Source organism: Typopeltis vanoorti, chromosome 7 (genome assembly GCF_054136105.1).
Source record: "Typopeltis vanoorti isolate ZY-2024b chromosome 7, IOZ_Tvanoo_1.0, whole genome shotgun sequence".
Lineage (NCBI taxonomy): Eukaryota > Metazoa > Arthropoda > Arachnida > Uropygi > Thelyphonidae > Typopeltis > Typopeltis vanoorti.
Window position 1 is genome coordinate 4,106,620 of NC_143555.1, and position 15,282 is coordinate 4,121,901.

The following is a 15,282-nucleotide window of genomic DNA, read 5'->3' on the forward strand; positions in this document are numbered from 1 at the left end:
TTTAAATAACCGTTCGTTTTTTTTGCAGACTTTACTTTCTTTTTTAATCTGTCTGTTCAGATAATTATACTGTTCATTGTTGTTCCCAATGTGCCAAATTGTTCATAATCTTGTCTGCTGATCACAAAGATGTAATATTTCTTGGGTAATCCAAGATTTATTAATACTGCATTTTCTTCCTAGGATATTTCAGCTGCTTCAATAACTGTCCTTGAAAATTGTTGATGACAGATATCAGGATCAAGAGAGTCAACAAAGATTTCACAAAAAGAGTAGAAGCAAGATTTGTTTTAAATAATTCTTTAGTGGTATTTGATTTGAGTTGTGTAAGGTTAAACTTTTGTCTTATTTTTCTTGAGTCAATCCAAATTTCAACATAAATGTTGCTGTGACTAAACTATGATCACTTCCAATGTCAGCACCTGAGAAAGATCTAGTTATTTCTGAGTTTATACAGTTTATATCATGTTTATAATTTGTGACCTCTATTTTATTATTATTATTATTATTATTATTATTACATGACACCTCCAAAAACATCCAAGGACTCATCGAGGAGGGCTTACTTTGGCTTATTTTACCCACTCAGTATTTTTTTTTTTAAACTTCTTATTTTGCTGTTGCTAGCAAAATTTTGTTGTTTTTCACCTCTATATTTACAAGTTAATTCACATGAATTTGATTTGGCTTCTATCTATGCAAATATCAAAAAACATAAATTTTAATTTTTTTTTTTTTTTAAATTGAAGTAATACAATATCGAATACAAAATTCTTGTAAAAGGGAGTGGAGGGCTATCTAGTTTTCTCCTTTAATTTTTTATAGTGCAAAACATGAATAAATATTATGTAGTATATCCCACAACCAGGATTACTCCCAGCAGCTATGAGGAAATTCATTTTGCTTTCATGAAGGTTTTGTGCTGTGTGTTTGCAGTAGTGAACTTAAATAGTATCAGTTCTGTGGGATTTAGACCAAGTCTTTTCTGTAGTTCATTTTAGTGTATTATTTAATTGCAGTAGTTTTCACTATAGAATGCCACTGTAAAGGATACAGTCCGTTTATGAGCTTTTCTTAATTTTATGGTTAATTTTTACCCTGGTAACTGCCAGTATTCAAGCAGATATGTTAACTTAGTATGTTTATTAGTCTCTGAGACATAAAAAAAAAAACTCAGACATTTTATCAATGATGGGTGACCATTTATTCATATTTGTTTATTAATGTTCTGTGATCATTTTTGCACATTTTCAGTTCTATCACTTATAGTATGTCTTAAATCTTTTATGAAAAAAGTCAAGGAATTAAAAACATTCAAGTTCATCTTGAAAATTCTCAATGAAACAAATCCTTAGGTCTACACATACACACATTAATTATATTAGTGGTTCTCTGAACTCTGACTAGCTCTTGAGTATTTCAGATTGCTTCCAATGCATGCATAACTTACAATGGTAAATGCCTCCCAACCATTCCAGATGCCCAACATACAATGCCCTCTATATCCTTTTGCCAGCAAGAGATCAGAAAAAATACTGACCAAATTAGACAGAGAAAAGTTTCCTGGCCCTCATGGCATTCCTTTCGGTTGTCCTGAAAATTTGTGCACTAGATCTGACTCTATCCTATGTCACTTCTATATATATATATTCTCTTATTCCACTGATATCTATCTCTCAGCTTGAAAATTGGCCTATATTCAATCCATTCCCAAGAAGTCACTACCATCCAACTACCGTCCTATCTCACTCACCTTAGTCCTGTCTAAAGTAATGGAAAAAACCATCAATTCCCAATTCACTTAATAAATGGTAATTTTATTAGGTGAATTGGGAATTGATGGTTTTTTGATGGCAGCGACGAAATCCAGACCTAGTATGGATTCCGTCGCTGCTGATCAAAAGGAGATCTGCTCACATATATCACTGATCTCTGGACAAATGCCTTGGAAAGTTTGGCGAATCTCAAGTGGTTACACGATATCTCCGAAGCTTTTTGACTGGGTCTGGCACAAAGACTTACTAGGCAAACTACCATTGTTTAGTCTGTCCCAGGACCTCTGTAGTTGGATTGCCAGCTTTCTGGCTGGACGCTCATTATGTGTGGTGGTGGATGGTTCCTTATCTCCTAATTCAACTAATGCTGGGGTTCCACAAGATTCTAACCTCTCACCAACCCTCTTCCTGCTATATATCAATGACCTACTTCAGTTGACCTCCAACCCAGTATGCAGCAGTTTTGCAGATGACAGCACATTGCCCTTCTCCCTTTCATTTGATGAACCTTATGCTACACAACTCAACTCAACCTACAGAACATCAACCACCACCATCAGAGGTTATCTAATCACCCAATGGTGTTCAGATAACCTCGTCAACTTCAGTGCTAATAAAACCCAGTTCTGTCTTCTCTCTCATGAAAAAGAACCATTTTCTCCCAGTATTATTTTTGACAACACCCAAATTTCCAGACAATTTGAGATTTCTCTTATTGGAATTACCCTGACATCAAGCTTCTCCAGGAGGGTGGGATGGGGGTCCCTCAAAATGCTTGACTCAATATAGAGGAGAGCAATTAGACTTATTAATGACCCATCTCTTACCAACTTACTCCCCCTTCTTTTGCACAGACGTTTGGTTTCCATACTAAGTGTATTCTACAAATATTTCTATAGGAAATGTTCATCTCAAATAGCATTAATAATTCCCTCACTTAGTACTAAGCTTGTTGGAACATGTGCAGTTGCTGCTCAGCATCCCTTCACAGTGCACTTCGAAACCCACAGAACAGGTTTTCTTTTCTTTTCCTCCTCCTTCATGCCTACAACTGCTATATAGTGAAACAGTCTTCCCCCCCATTGTGTTTCCCAAGGAATGCAGTCTTTTAAATCAAATGTAAACAAGTTTCTCCTTTTCCGACCCACTACCCATATATAGTACTAATGTACTACAGGTTGATCAACTAACCTCTCATGTATGGGCACAACATAAAAAAAAAAATTTTAAATAAAAAAAAAATTTCAGATGGACTGACCAGTGATATATGAATACAGTGGCAAATGAGAAAACAGGCAAAAAACATTTATGTTGCATTTTTTAGAACCTGTATAAAGAGATTATATATTTCAGAAAATTAAATATGCATATGTATGTGCTGCTTCTTTCTCAACGTTCAAAGTTTTAATATCTATTGTCATCACTGTCGGTGCCAGGTTATTTGCGCCCTAGGCAAAGTTTACAAGTGCACCCCTTATTTCACAAGCGTGCCGTTATTTCATAAACTAAAATGTTTCTAATCGACATTAAACAAAATAAAATTGTCTTTCAGGTTAAATTAATAGGGCTTTTTTTTATTTTCTTTTTTAATTAATTTGAAAATTCTCTGTTATAATTCGTTTACAAAAAAAAAAAGTTATAGAATACCGAAATTTGATATTTTAAAATGTTAACATTTTAAAATATTTATCTTAACTCTTAACTGAATTTTAAATAGAGTAAGTTCAAATCATTTAGGTAAGGAACAAAAAAGAACCAAGAGTTAAATAGTAAAATAGTGTGATGTGTGAGGGATAAGGAAAAAGAATTGGTACCTAAATCATATATCACTATTATTTTTGATATTTTAGTAAAGTATGAATAAAGCATAGCTTGAAGTTTTGTGCTCCTTCATGGCTTGCTCCCTAGGCAGTTACCTAGTTTGCCTAAATGGTAATGCGACCCTGATTGTCATCATCACCAAACTCCTGATATTTACTCTCAGAGAGTGGAATACTATGATAGTACATGAACAGTTTACATTATTGCTAATTTTCTTTCGAGAGCTTTCTTCTATAATATTGTCATATCTTACACTCGGGTCTTCTAAATCTTGAGCTTGGTCTCCCCCCCCCCCTTTTTTTTTTTTTTTTCCAAAGAGAGTTGGAAACACCTTTACCCCCTGACTAACTTTCTAAAGATAAGCAGGTTGCCACCTCAAACCTTGAATCCTTTGCTGATATTGAGCTTAACCTGTCAACGAATCAAGGCTTTTCAGGGAAGGGGGAAAGTATACAGACAACTGCCACCATCTCATAGTCTTAAACTTTAACATTTATATTTATTGTTTATGATAATTTAAGTTTCACTTTTTGAGTCCAGTGTAAGTTTCAGTCTCATCACTTTTTGAGACAGGGTTAAACACCTCAGTTTCTGGAAGGAAAAAATCCTTTATGTCTATATCAGAGATTTAGTAACTCAGGAACTAGTTGAAGAAAGTGGTTAGCGTATACACTGACCACTTGGCCAACCAGACAGCAGTCTATAAGATGGGAAGATTTATACGATCTCCCCATTTTCTGTACCTCTGAAAAAATTCATGTTTTTATGTGTAAGTTATCCTGCATAGCCACTAGGAAAAATAAAACCAGGACATCCTCTAAAGAGATTCAACAATGATTTCTGGCCAATGTAGGCTTAAATCCTTGAAAAATATGATGATGATGTGGGTAAGTTATCCTGCATAATCAGCACATTGTGTATTTATATCTTTCTATTTTTAATCATTAATATATACTGTATATGTACACTAGTGGCCAAAATTGTGGAAACCTTTTGGAAAAAAGTGTATTTTTGAGGTTTGATAACTCATAACACGACTTTTTTTTTGGTGTAATACCATAAAATTATATATCAATGGAAAGATAATTTAATCAAGAATGTAATGCAATATTTTTTATGAAGGATTTTTTTATTAGAACAGCAGTTATAAAGAAGAAAAGTGAAACACATAGAAAAAATGAGATATACAAAAATTCTCACAATATGAGTTAATACTTAGTTGGGTAACCTTAACCCTAGTGTTAATTACGGCCTTACAATGCCTTCCCATGGAGTGAACCAAGTTTTTTAGTTCTGCAGCTGTTATAATGTGAAACCAAGATTGAATTATTGCTTCTATTAATTGGGTTTTATTGGTGGGTTGCTTCTGACTAACAAGTTTCTTTAGTCGGCTCCATAGATTTTTGATTGGGTTAAGGTTTGGGCTATTCCCAGGCCATTCCAGCAGTGGAATATGATTATCTTGAAACCACTTTTTGCACACAGCCGCAACATGACATGGAGCTGAATCCTGTTGAAATATAAATGCTTCATTATCTTGGAAAAGATCACGTGCGGAAGGCTTCAGTTTTGACTCGAGTATTTCATTTATGTATTTTGGGGCATTTATATTCCCATTAATCATGCAAATTCTGCCCACATCTTTTGATGTCATACAACCCCATACAACCCCAGATCATAACACTAAGTGGGTGTTTCACGGTAGGTGTAATGCAATCAGGATGCAAATCTTCTCCGATTCTTCTCCTTACGTATTGCGATTACTACCAAACAGGGAGATTTTGGTCTCATTACTCCAAATAACACTGTCCCATTGTTCTGCTATCCAGTCAACATGGGTTTTAGCCCAGTTTAATCTTTTCAACCTTTGTTTGAGAGATAAAAATGGCATTTTTTGTGGAATTCTAGCATTTAGACCAAATTCCTGCAGTCTGTGCCGAACAGTCCTTGCACTCAACTTCACATTATATTGTGCCATTTCATCTTGTATACACCCAGATGATTTCCTTCTGTCATGTAGGCACAGTCTCTCAATTCTTCTATCATCGCTTGCTGTTGTGCACCTTTTCCTGCCTTTACCAGTCTGGTTTTGTAGTGACTGAGTCTCTTTATACCTCTTCAAAAATTTAGAAATGCCACCTTTGGTTAAGTTTCCACCAATATTTTCATAACTGTAGCCTTGTTCACTTAACAGTACTATTTTACATCACTTTCTGGGTGACCAGTCAACTCGTTGTGCCATTTCTTTAATTTTATTACGTTTTACAAGCTCACTAAATGAAAGATCACAAAACAAACCAACCAACTTGATAGCAATCATATAACACACTGACAAATGTCCTCCTCTCAGCTCCAATACATGATCAATAGTTGAATCCTACTGTAACCTTATTGGGTCATTGCCAAAACAAGATGACACCTGATTGGCTCTCTAAACACTCATGTTCATTGGCTACATTCAAATGAAGGAAATCTACTTCATATCAACCTAAGCAAGTTGTGCTTCTTTTTTCTGGTTATTTGACTATAACTTTTCATAGAATACAGATAATTGAACAAAATTTGTTGCATTATTCTTGATTAAATTATCTTTCCATTGATATATAATTTTATGGTATTATACCAAAAAAAAAGTGGTGTTATGAGCCATCAAACCTCAAAAATACACTTTTTCCAAAAGGTTTCCACAATTTTGGCCACTAGCGTATATACAGGGTGATTATAATTAAAGTCACATTTTGAAAGGCTGTAACTAGGTAAAAAAAAATACTCAGCAGAACAATTTAATATTTAACACGATGGTGTGTGTAGCAATAGAATTTCATTTTGTGAAAAATCAACGTTAGTTCCAAAAGTTGCCACTAGGGTGACACATGTAAATTACATATGATACTCCTGGTATGGAGTGAAATGCTGCAACTGTATCATTTATGCAAATGAAAAATGTCCCTAATGATGTATGCTTCAAAAGAGGCTTCTATAAATGTAAGTAGCTAGAATGCATCAGTTCATTGCCTGTGAACAGACAATGTGCTAAAGCACAATGTCACCATTACGGAAGGATCACGCACTTCTCAAGTTGTTTTTGCAAAATAACAGCTATGCCTTGATAGCATTGTGAAAATTCAGAACATTAATAAAGGAGTTAAAAATGGGCCCTATGACTGCAAATGGTTTATGCAAAATGATCCAGAAATTTGAAGAGACAGTTTCCTTAGATGTCAAACCTAACAGAGTATGGAAGCCCATCGAATGTCAGACAGTGGAAGAAGTAGTCACAGTATTAGAGGAAGAAAGGATAGCAAATGTCATAGTGCATGGCATATTGCACAATCTTTAGACAAACACGTAAGTATGATTCACAAAGTTGTAAAGCAAATTTTGCACTGTTATCCTTAAAGATTTCCCACATTCAACAGTTGCTTAATCCTTACTGGGGATGCACAGAAAACATATAACCTGCAGTTTCTTACTTGGACTGAACTGGACAACAACTGGCCATGGAACATTTTCTGGACTGATGAAGCTCACTTCCATCTTCATGGTGCTGTGAATATGCAGAACTGCAGAATTTGGGCAACCACAAACCCTCACAACATTGTGACAGATTCTGCTTCATTCCCCAAAGGTCACCGTTTCATGTAGTTTTACAGTGGAATTCTTAATTGGTCCTTTCTTTTTCGAGAAGCTCAGTCCTGCTGATCTCGTTACCTGCACTATTAATGGCCAGCAATATGCATCTCTCTTAACCAATCAAGTGATTTCAACAGCACAGTGCCTGGATTCAGCAGTTTAAATGAAGGATTGTTCCCCTCCTCATATTGCCACCCCTGTCAAGTGGTTGCTTCAGCCACATTTTCCCAAGGACAGAAACATCAGCTGCCATTTTCCTATAATGTGGCAAGCATCCTCACCAGATCTGAACCCCCCCCCCCAGTAACTTTTGGCTGTGGGGGACATCTCAAAGACCTCTATCATGGACACATAGCCAACTTAGTAGACCTCAAGACAAACATATTTTATATCCACAACATTTCGAGTGAAACTCTGTGTTCCGTGGTTGAGCATGTGATTTTGTGATTTCAGCACATTGCCGACAACAGAGGACAACATGTCAAACATGTTGTTATATAACCACACAACATACCATGTGCACCCTACATTTTGTGGCATTTTGAATTACCCATTACAATATTGCAGTGCCATGCACCACCCTAGTGGCAACTTTTAGAACTAACATTGGTTTTTGCACAAAATAAAATTTCATTGTCGCACACATCATCATCATGTTAAATATTAAATTGTTTTGCTGAATAGTTGCCCAGTTACATCCTTTTGAAATGTGAACTTTAACTATAATCATCTTGTATTTATATATATATATTTACAGTCTTGAGATTCTTAATGCTCTTTGACTATGCATCAATAATGTAATAACTCTGTTGTTTCTTTGGGTTCTGTTTCAATACTTGGCAGGTTTTCCTTAATTTGTTAATAATACAGCCACAAAATCTAGGATACTTCTTACCCTGAAGTTTGAACTATCCTGACAAAACATATATACATTTAATCTTTTAAAAATTTTGTTGCATTAAACTTTGGGTTATCGATTTCATGTTAATTTAGAATTCTGTTTGTGCTTTTAATGTTCTTACAAATGAGTATATTTATTGTTATTATATTTGTTGTTATTATATCATAGGGAAGCAGAGAAGACTAAACTTCTTATTTCAGAGCAGAAACAGAGAGTTGTAGAAAAAGATGCAGAAACTGAAAGAAAGAAAGCAATCATAGGTGAATTTTTTTTTTTTTCCTCTTTTAGCTACACTTTTACTGTATAATATGCAACAATTTCACAAGTAGTCAAGTAACTAAGCAGAAATGACTTATTTTATCTATTGTTTTTATAGTGTGCCGATATATATATATATATATATATGTTAAAGATACCAAGCTATTTTAAACCTGGTTTTACTCCATTTTCCCACTGATGAGACCTCAATAAAGGTCGAAACCGGGCTGGATAGTGCCCCCCTTGCCTTTAATACAAAGCATCATACATCTCCTCCAGGAGATGTGCTTTGCATTATGGGTAAATATTAATATTAGTGATCAGAGCTTATTCTACTTTTACCATGAGTTACCTTGGTCTTGCACTACCTGCAGGGTCAGCTAGACTTGCATTACATGCAGGTGCAAACTTGACTTATTTGTCTGTTTACTTACTTGGGAAATGGAGTAAAACCAGGTTTAAAATAGCTTGGTATCTTTAACATTTATTATACCCAAGGTAAAATACTTTCTACATATATAATTAATTTTTTAACTTGGGAATACTGTATATTAGGGTTACTAGGTAATTTTATAAGCTTAGTTATTTAACTCCTAATCCTAAGTAAGCAAACAGTTCAGTTTGTGCCTGAAACATAGTTCAAGTCTAAAGATGGTACAACACCAGGGCAACTCGTTGTAAAGGCAGGTAAAGCTCTGATCACTATTCTTAGTATTTCCCATAATGTAAAGCACATCTCACTAGAAGATGTATACTGCAATACATTATGGGTGGGGTCACTACCCAGACCGTATACGGTTTCAACCTTTCAAAGGTTGAAACTGGTCTGGGTAGTGACCCAGAGAAAAGCAATTAGTTTTGTGTATCTGAAAAAAGACATATGACAAGGTGCCAAGAAAAAATAATGTGGTATGAATAAAACATTATATTCAGTAAGACATAGTCTATTGTTACGTTGTTGTTTTCTCTCTACTTTCTTAACTTATATACTTCTTTAACCTCTATTATCTTTTCTTGTGTGTAGCCTAACTAGATTCTACCTTTTCAGATACGGGCCAATTATTATTTATACTGCACCAGCCAGTATCCTATAACAGAAATTTATTCAAGTTCACGGAAATATTCCTAGATTCATTGGCATACACTCTAACACACACTTAAATAGATATCGGTACTTTGCAGTCATGACCAATGATCTATTCTTAAACATATATACACTAAAATATCTCCTGCTGTGGTTCTAATTTTATAAGTGGTAATTTCATATCTCGAATTCAGGCATGACTCAGGCATATGCAATAAAACATGTTTATTGCAACTAAATGACAATTATAACTACGTTGAATCAAAATACTAAAACTTCTAAATCTCATCCTAAGATAGTTAAACAATTCTAAAGTTATCAAATTCACTTGGATAGATCAAAGTATTAATCATACAAAACAATGGAAACCAATGACAATATCACACTAAATTAAGATCCTCTCATGCATGCTATTCATAAAGTACATATTACACAACTTGTTGCTATCTCGGTTAAGGTTATCTACTAAACAAAATACACTTATTACTTCAGTCACATAAAATTAGATTCATTCCTGACAATTCCTTGTCCAACAGAATTTGCTATCTCAAAATACGAAATCTTATCAATTCTCTAAGGATTGTCCACATTATTTAATCAAACACAAATTTCTATCTTCTATCACTTCCATACCAAAATAACAAAGATCTCTACGTTACCCAGTTCTTTCCGAAGGTCTATTAACTACCACATGTTGTTCTGGTCATCCTTCGATCGGCTATCTCGGTGCCTGGCTTTTGGCTACGTTGTCCTTTCTACTGTTCCCGGACTCGAACTATTTTCTGCTGCGACTGAGGGCTATCTCCGCTCCTTTCCGATGGGACATCCAGCGACTGGCATGATTCTGCATAAGCTGATGATTCGCATACGGCTCGACGTGTAATCTTCTTCAGTATAATCAGGAAATCATACACCCCTGCCTCGTCCTTTCTCCGACCACTGGTCAAGAATCCTCGAGATGAAATCTGGAACAAAAAAAGTTCTTGCAATATGGCGTTCATTGCCTTATATTTTGTGTTCTAGTGCCCTCTTTTTGCTGTATTCCTTTTCGCACGAACCCTTAGTTTTAGTGCCCTTAAGGTGATCCTTACTTTCCCTAGTGCTGTTAGGTGCTGTCTTCGAGGAAAGTGCACTTACGTTATTTTCCGCGTACGCTGTAGCCTCTGGCGTTACGACCGATGCGTGCATTTCAGACGCGACCTTGGCACGGTTACTCATTACTGTCTGGCGATTTACGCTATTTTAGATAGCTTATGAGGACACAAATTTAAGCCAATATTTCGTTTATATATAATCACTAATTTGACATAATTCTCTAGTTTAGTTTTCTGTTTTGACTACAAATATTTCTAATACATTACACATATTAATGCACATTCTCATACACTCACTCAAAAAAGACGGCAACAACAGAGAGGAGGAACAGAACTTCTCAGAGGAATATATTCACAGACAGGTCGGGTACAGAGAAACTTTGGGAAAAAATCGTGGGGATAAGAGGAGATTAAAGGGAGAAGTGAGAGTCTCAATACAGAGAAACACTGCAAAACCCCTCACCAAGATACTCGTTAAGGCCCAGACATAAAGACACACAAGGTCTTTATTACTTTCTGCTGGTGTGCAATTTTAACTAATTTATCTCAAATTAGTTAAAATTTTCATGTTAGATTCTGAATGAACAACTTCTTAGAAAATCCTCCATTCAGGATCTAACAAAAGTCCCCTGTTTAATTGAAAAAAAATTTTTTTTTTTTTTTTAAATTTTTCTTAACAGATGTCTCCCCTTTCATTTTCTTCGCTTTCTTCAGTTCTCTGGGATTTGACCTTTCCATTATGTCTGGGCCTTAATGAGTATCTTGGTGAGTGGTTTTGCAGTGTTTCTCTGCATTGAGACTCCCACTTCTCCCTTTAATCTCCTCGAACAGTGTTATCCCCACGATTTTTTTTCAAAGTTTCTCTGTACCCGACCTGTCTGTGAATATATTCCTCTGAGAAGTTCTGTTCCTCCTCTCTGTTGTTGCCGTCTCTTTTGAGTGAGTGTGTCCGGTGTTGGATCTTAACTTTATTTTCTCAGAAGCTTCTTCCTTCTGTTAGCTTCCCTCTTTTTCCCCGTATGTTTTCTAGTGAGTCTCCTAAACAAAACCATCCTATCAGATCTATTCTTGTGCAATTTCAGATGGTCCGAGTGGATGGTCATAATTTTTCCTGGACGTGTTGTTTCTCTAATCCCATATGTTACTGGGGACAATTTTTCTATGATCTCAGAAGGTCCAGTGCCCCCCCCCCAACTTTCCTCCCTTTCTTCTTGTGGAGTTCTGCTCCAGTAGGACGATATTACCCAGATTTAAATCTTTGTGTTTTCTTAATCTGTTGGCATATGTCCTGGCACATTGGGAGCACATGTTGCTGGATTCGGCTACCAATTCATGTGCTAATCTGTTTTCCTGGATGAGGTTGTTCCGATATCGGTCTATATCTGGAAAACCGATGTCTGCCGTAGAACTTCTGAAGTCGCTGGAGAATAAAGGTACAAACCCGTAGGTCACAACTGCTGGGGCCTCCTTTGTGGCGGCATGGAGAGCTGTTCTACAAGCAAAAAGGGTGTGCCTGAGATGAGTATCCCACTCCGAAACTTGTCCTTCTGTCAGCTTGGAGAAGGACGAGTTTCAGAGTTCGGTTCATCCTTTTGCACATCCCATTCCCTTGGGGATGATAGGAGGTGGTGAAAAGCTTCTTTATCCCCAACAACTTGCAGAGCTGCAACATCACCTCAGCAGTGAAGTTGGTGCCTTGGTCTGATAAGAGTGTTTCAGGCGTTCCATATCTTGAGAAAATTAGCTTGAAAAGCTTGTTCGCTACAGTCTTTGCCATCTGATCCTTCATGGCTGTGGCTCAAGAAACCTTGAGAACATATCTATTATGATAAGTATATATTTATTTCCTTTCAAGGTGGTAGGGAGTCGTCCCACAATATCCATAGCCACAGAGGGGAGCGGGAACGGTTGGAGGGGGGGGGGGGGGCTTGGCAGTGATGACAGACTTTTTCTGACACAAATGGCATGATAATACTTAAGCTTCAACATCATCTCTCATCCCCTTCCACAAATATCTGTCTGTCACCCTTTTCCATGTTCTATCAATGCCTTGATGGTCTGCATCATGAAGCGTGTACAGCACTCAAGGAATCATGACTCTCGAACTAGGATCTTTTCTTTCCATCTTCCTGTGATGCCTTGTTTTGACAACAGAAGGCCTTTCTTGTCCATGTGTATGGTATCATAGAATTTCTGACTGTGCGAGAGCCCCTCCCCATCCGATAGCCTTTTGTGTAACCCCCCCCACACACACACTGGGTCCAGTTTTTGGACGTCAATGATTTTTTGTTTTCCCCAGTTCTGAAGTTGCGGGGGGGGGAGACCTTTTCTCCTTCTCCTTACTCCCTTTTATCATCAACATATGTTTTACCCTCTTCTCATCAGCACCGGTGTCCTCGTTCAGATCGGTGTCTAGTGACCTGGATAGATAGTCTGCTACAACATTTGATTTCCCAGGAATATAATTGACTTCAATGTTGTATTCCTGCATCTCTAAGGACCAGCACACAATTCTTTGATTCTTACCCTTCATTGAAGAAATGAAGGATATGGGCTTGTGGTCTGGCCTGAGGATAATGTGCTGTCCCAGTAACAGGTATCAAAACTTTCTAAGGCTGTATACAGTTGTGAGGGCCTCTTTCTCAATCACAGAGTAGTTTTGCTCAGAGGGAGACAGTCTTCTACTTATAAAGGCAATTGGCCTGGAATTCTCTCCCTCTGCTTGCTCCAGAACTGCAACAATGGTGTTTTTAGAGGCATCAGCAGCAAGGAAAAAGGTTTATCCAAGCTTAGGGTACATGAGTACAGGCATTAAGGTTATGGCTTTATTCAGGGCTTGATGTGCTGCTCTTCCCCCCATGCAAACTTGGTCCCCTTTTTTGTAAGTCCCACTATGGGATCCATTAATCTGGAGCACTGAGGGATAAACTTCCTGTAAAAGTTTACCATCCCCAGGTAAACATTTACAGCTTGTCTCACTGTGATTTGCTTCCAGTATAGCACTCACATTGTCCTTGGCTGGTTTTATTCCTGCATCACTCACTATGTGTCCAAGGTATTCCACTTCTTTCAAAAAGAATCTACATTTTGAGCACTTAAGTGATAGATGGGCCCTACTCAAGCTATCTAGAACCTTCAGCAGGATTCCCTGATGTTCTCTTAGTGTAGATGAGTAGATCAACAAGTCATCCTGGAAGCACAAGACTCCCTTGCCTAATACATCAGCTAACATGGTGTTCATGAAACTCTGACAACTCATGGCTGAGTTCCTTGCTCCCTGGGGAAGACGGCACAGCTGGTACTTTTGCCACTTTGTGGTGAAAGCAAAATACTGTCTGTCCTTCTTCCTGAGGGGGATTTGGTAATAGCCAGAGTTCAGGTCTAGCTTCGAGAATATTCTTGCTCCTTCCAGGCCGACCAACAATTCCTCTATCTTGCAGACAGGGAAATTGATGGATTTGGTAACCTTATTGACCTCTCTCAAGTCTGGCACAAATCTCAGATCTCCATTTGATTTCTCAACAAGAATGAAAGGGCTGTTCCAATGGGAATTTGACCTTTCAATAATTCCCACCTTCTCATACTCTATCAAGAGTTTTTCTAATTTGTCCTGGTGTTTCAGGGGGGTCTTATATTGTCTTGTATATTTTGGAGTTTCCGAGGTAACCTGCACTGTGTGCTCTACCACATTCGTATAGCAGAAGGAAGTGATTCCCTCAGTCAATACTTTGGGGTATTCCCTGTATGCTGTCTGGAAGAATTTGTTAATTTCTTTCTTGGCATGATCGGAGTCGTGCAGTTCCATGGCTGTGTGCAAGCCTTTCTTTCCATTCATCATGATCCTTCTCTAATATACTTACTTCAATTTGCATGGTTTCATTCATTCCCCCCCCCCTTTTCCAGCCCTTTCATGTGTACTGTGTCTGGGTTGGATGGTTTTTTCACAAAGGGACAGGGATTGGTTCCCAAAATCACATGCGAATCAATTTTTTTTTTCAGGAAATCCATGGCCAGAACAACCTGACTGCTTAGGCCTGACATCTCAGGAAGAACTATTAGTTCGTGTGTGAGGTTTATGGGAAAGCAAGGTATGGATATCCATACCTCTTATTTTTGTAGTGGAAGAAAGCTCGATCCTGGCAATACCTACTAGTGTGTGGGGTTGCTGAAATTCAATGAGATTCTTGGCATTTAAAGAGCGAAGTCTTTTGAACATCGAAAAAGGAATGACCGAAACTTGGGCTCCTGTGTCTAGTAGGAAATTGCACGGGACCTCTTCCACTAGTCCTTCCACCAAGGTGAGGTTTTTCTTCACCTTGTGCCTCTGGTGGTGTTATGCTCTGCATCCTATATATCGTGCCTCCATCGTCAGAGCTTGGAGCCAACAGGCCCTTGTTCCTCCTGGTGAGTCTTTTCTTTTGATTCCCCCATCACCAGTTTTCTTATTTCAAGGGTCTGAACAAAATTCTCAAACATTTTCTCCCTTTCTTTGGCAACTTCATAACATTCATCAAGACTTCCAACCTTTTTCATGTAAATACTCTCTTGAAATTCATATGCGAGTCCCAACTGGAATTGTTGGAGTGCTAACCATTGAAAATGGGCTTCCTCCTCGGTTGAGGCCCTAAGTTCCTGGGTGAGTGTTAATATTCTGTAAAAAAAAAAACTAGTCACCCCTTCCCCTTTTTCTTGCATGCATTTGTACAATTTCTTAAA

General features: G+C 37.4%; 1 protein-coding gene across 4 annotated transcripts in view; it reads left to right on the forward strand.

Moving 5' to 3' along the window:
* The window catches only part of LOC150104456 (erlin-1-like), a 354,949-nt gene that overhangs the window by 238,181 nt on the left and 101,486 nt on the right, over positions 1-15,282 (forward strand). For all 4 annotated transcript variants that reach the window (XM_090395630.1, XM_090395631.1, XM_090395634.1 and 1 more), the window contains exon 9: positions 8,299-8,390. In XM_090395630.1, coding sequence (XP_090251756.1) covers positions 8,299-8,390 — 92 coding nt within the window. The remainder of the gene's footprint in view (positions 1-8,298; positions 8,391-15,282) is intronic.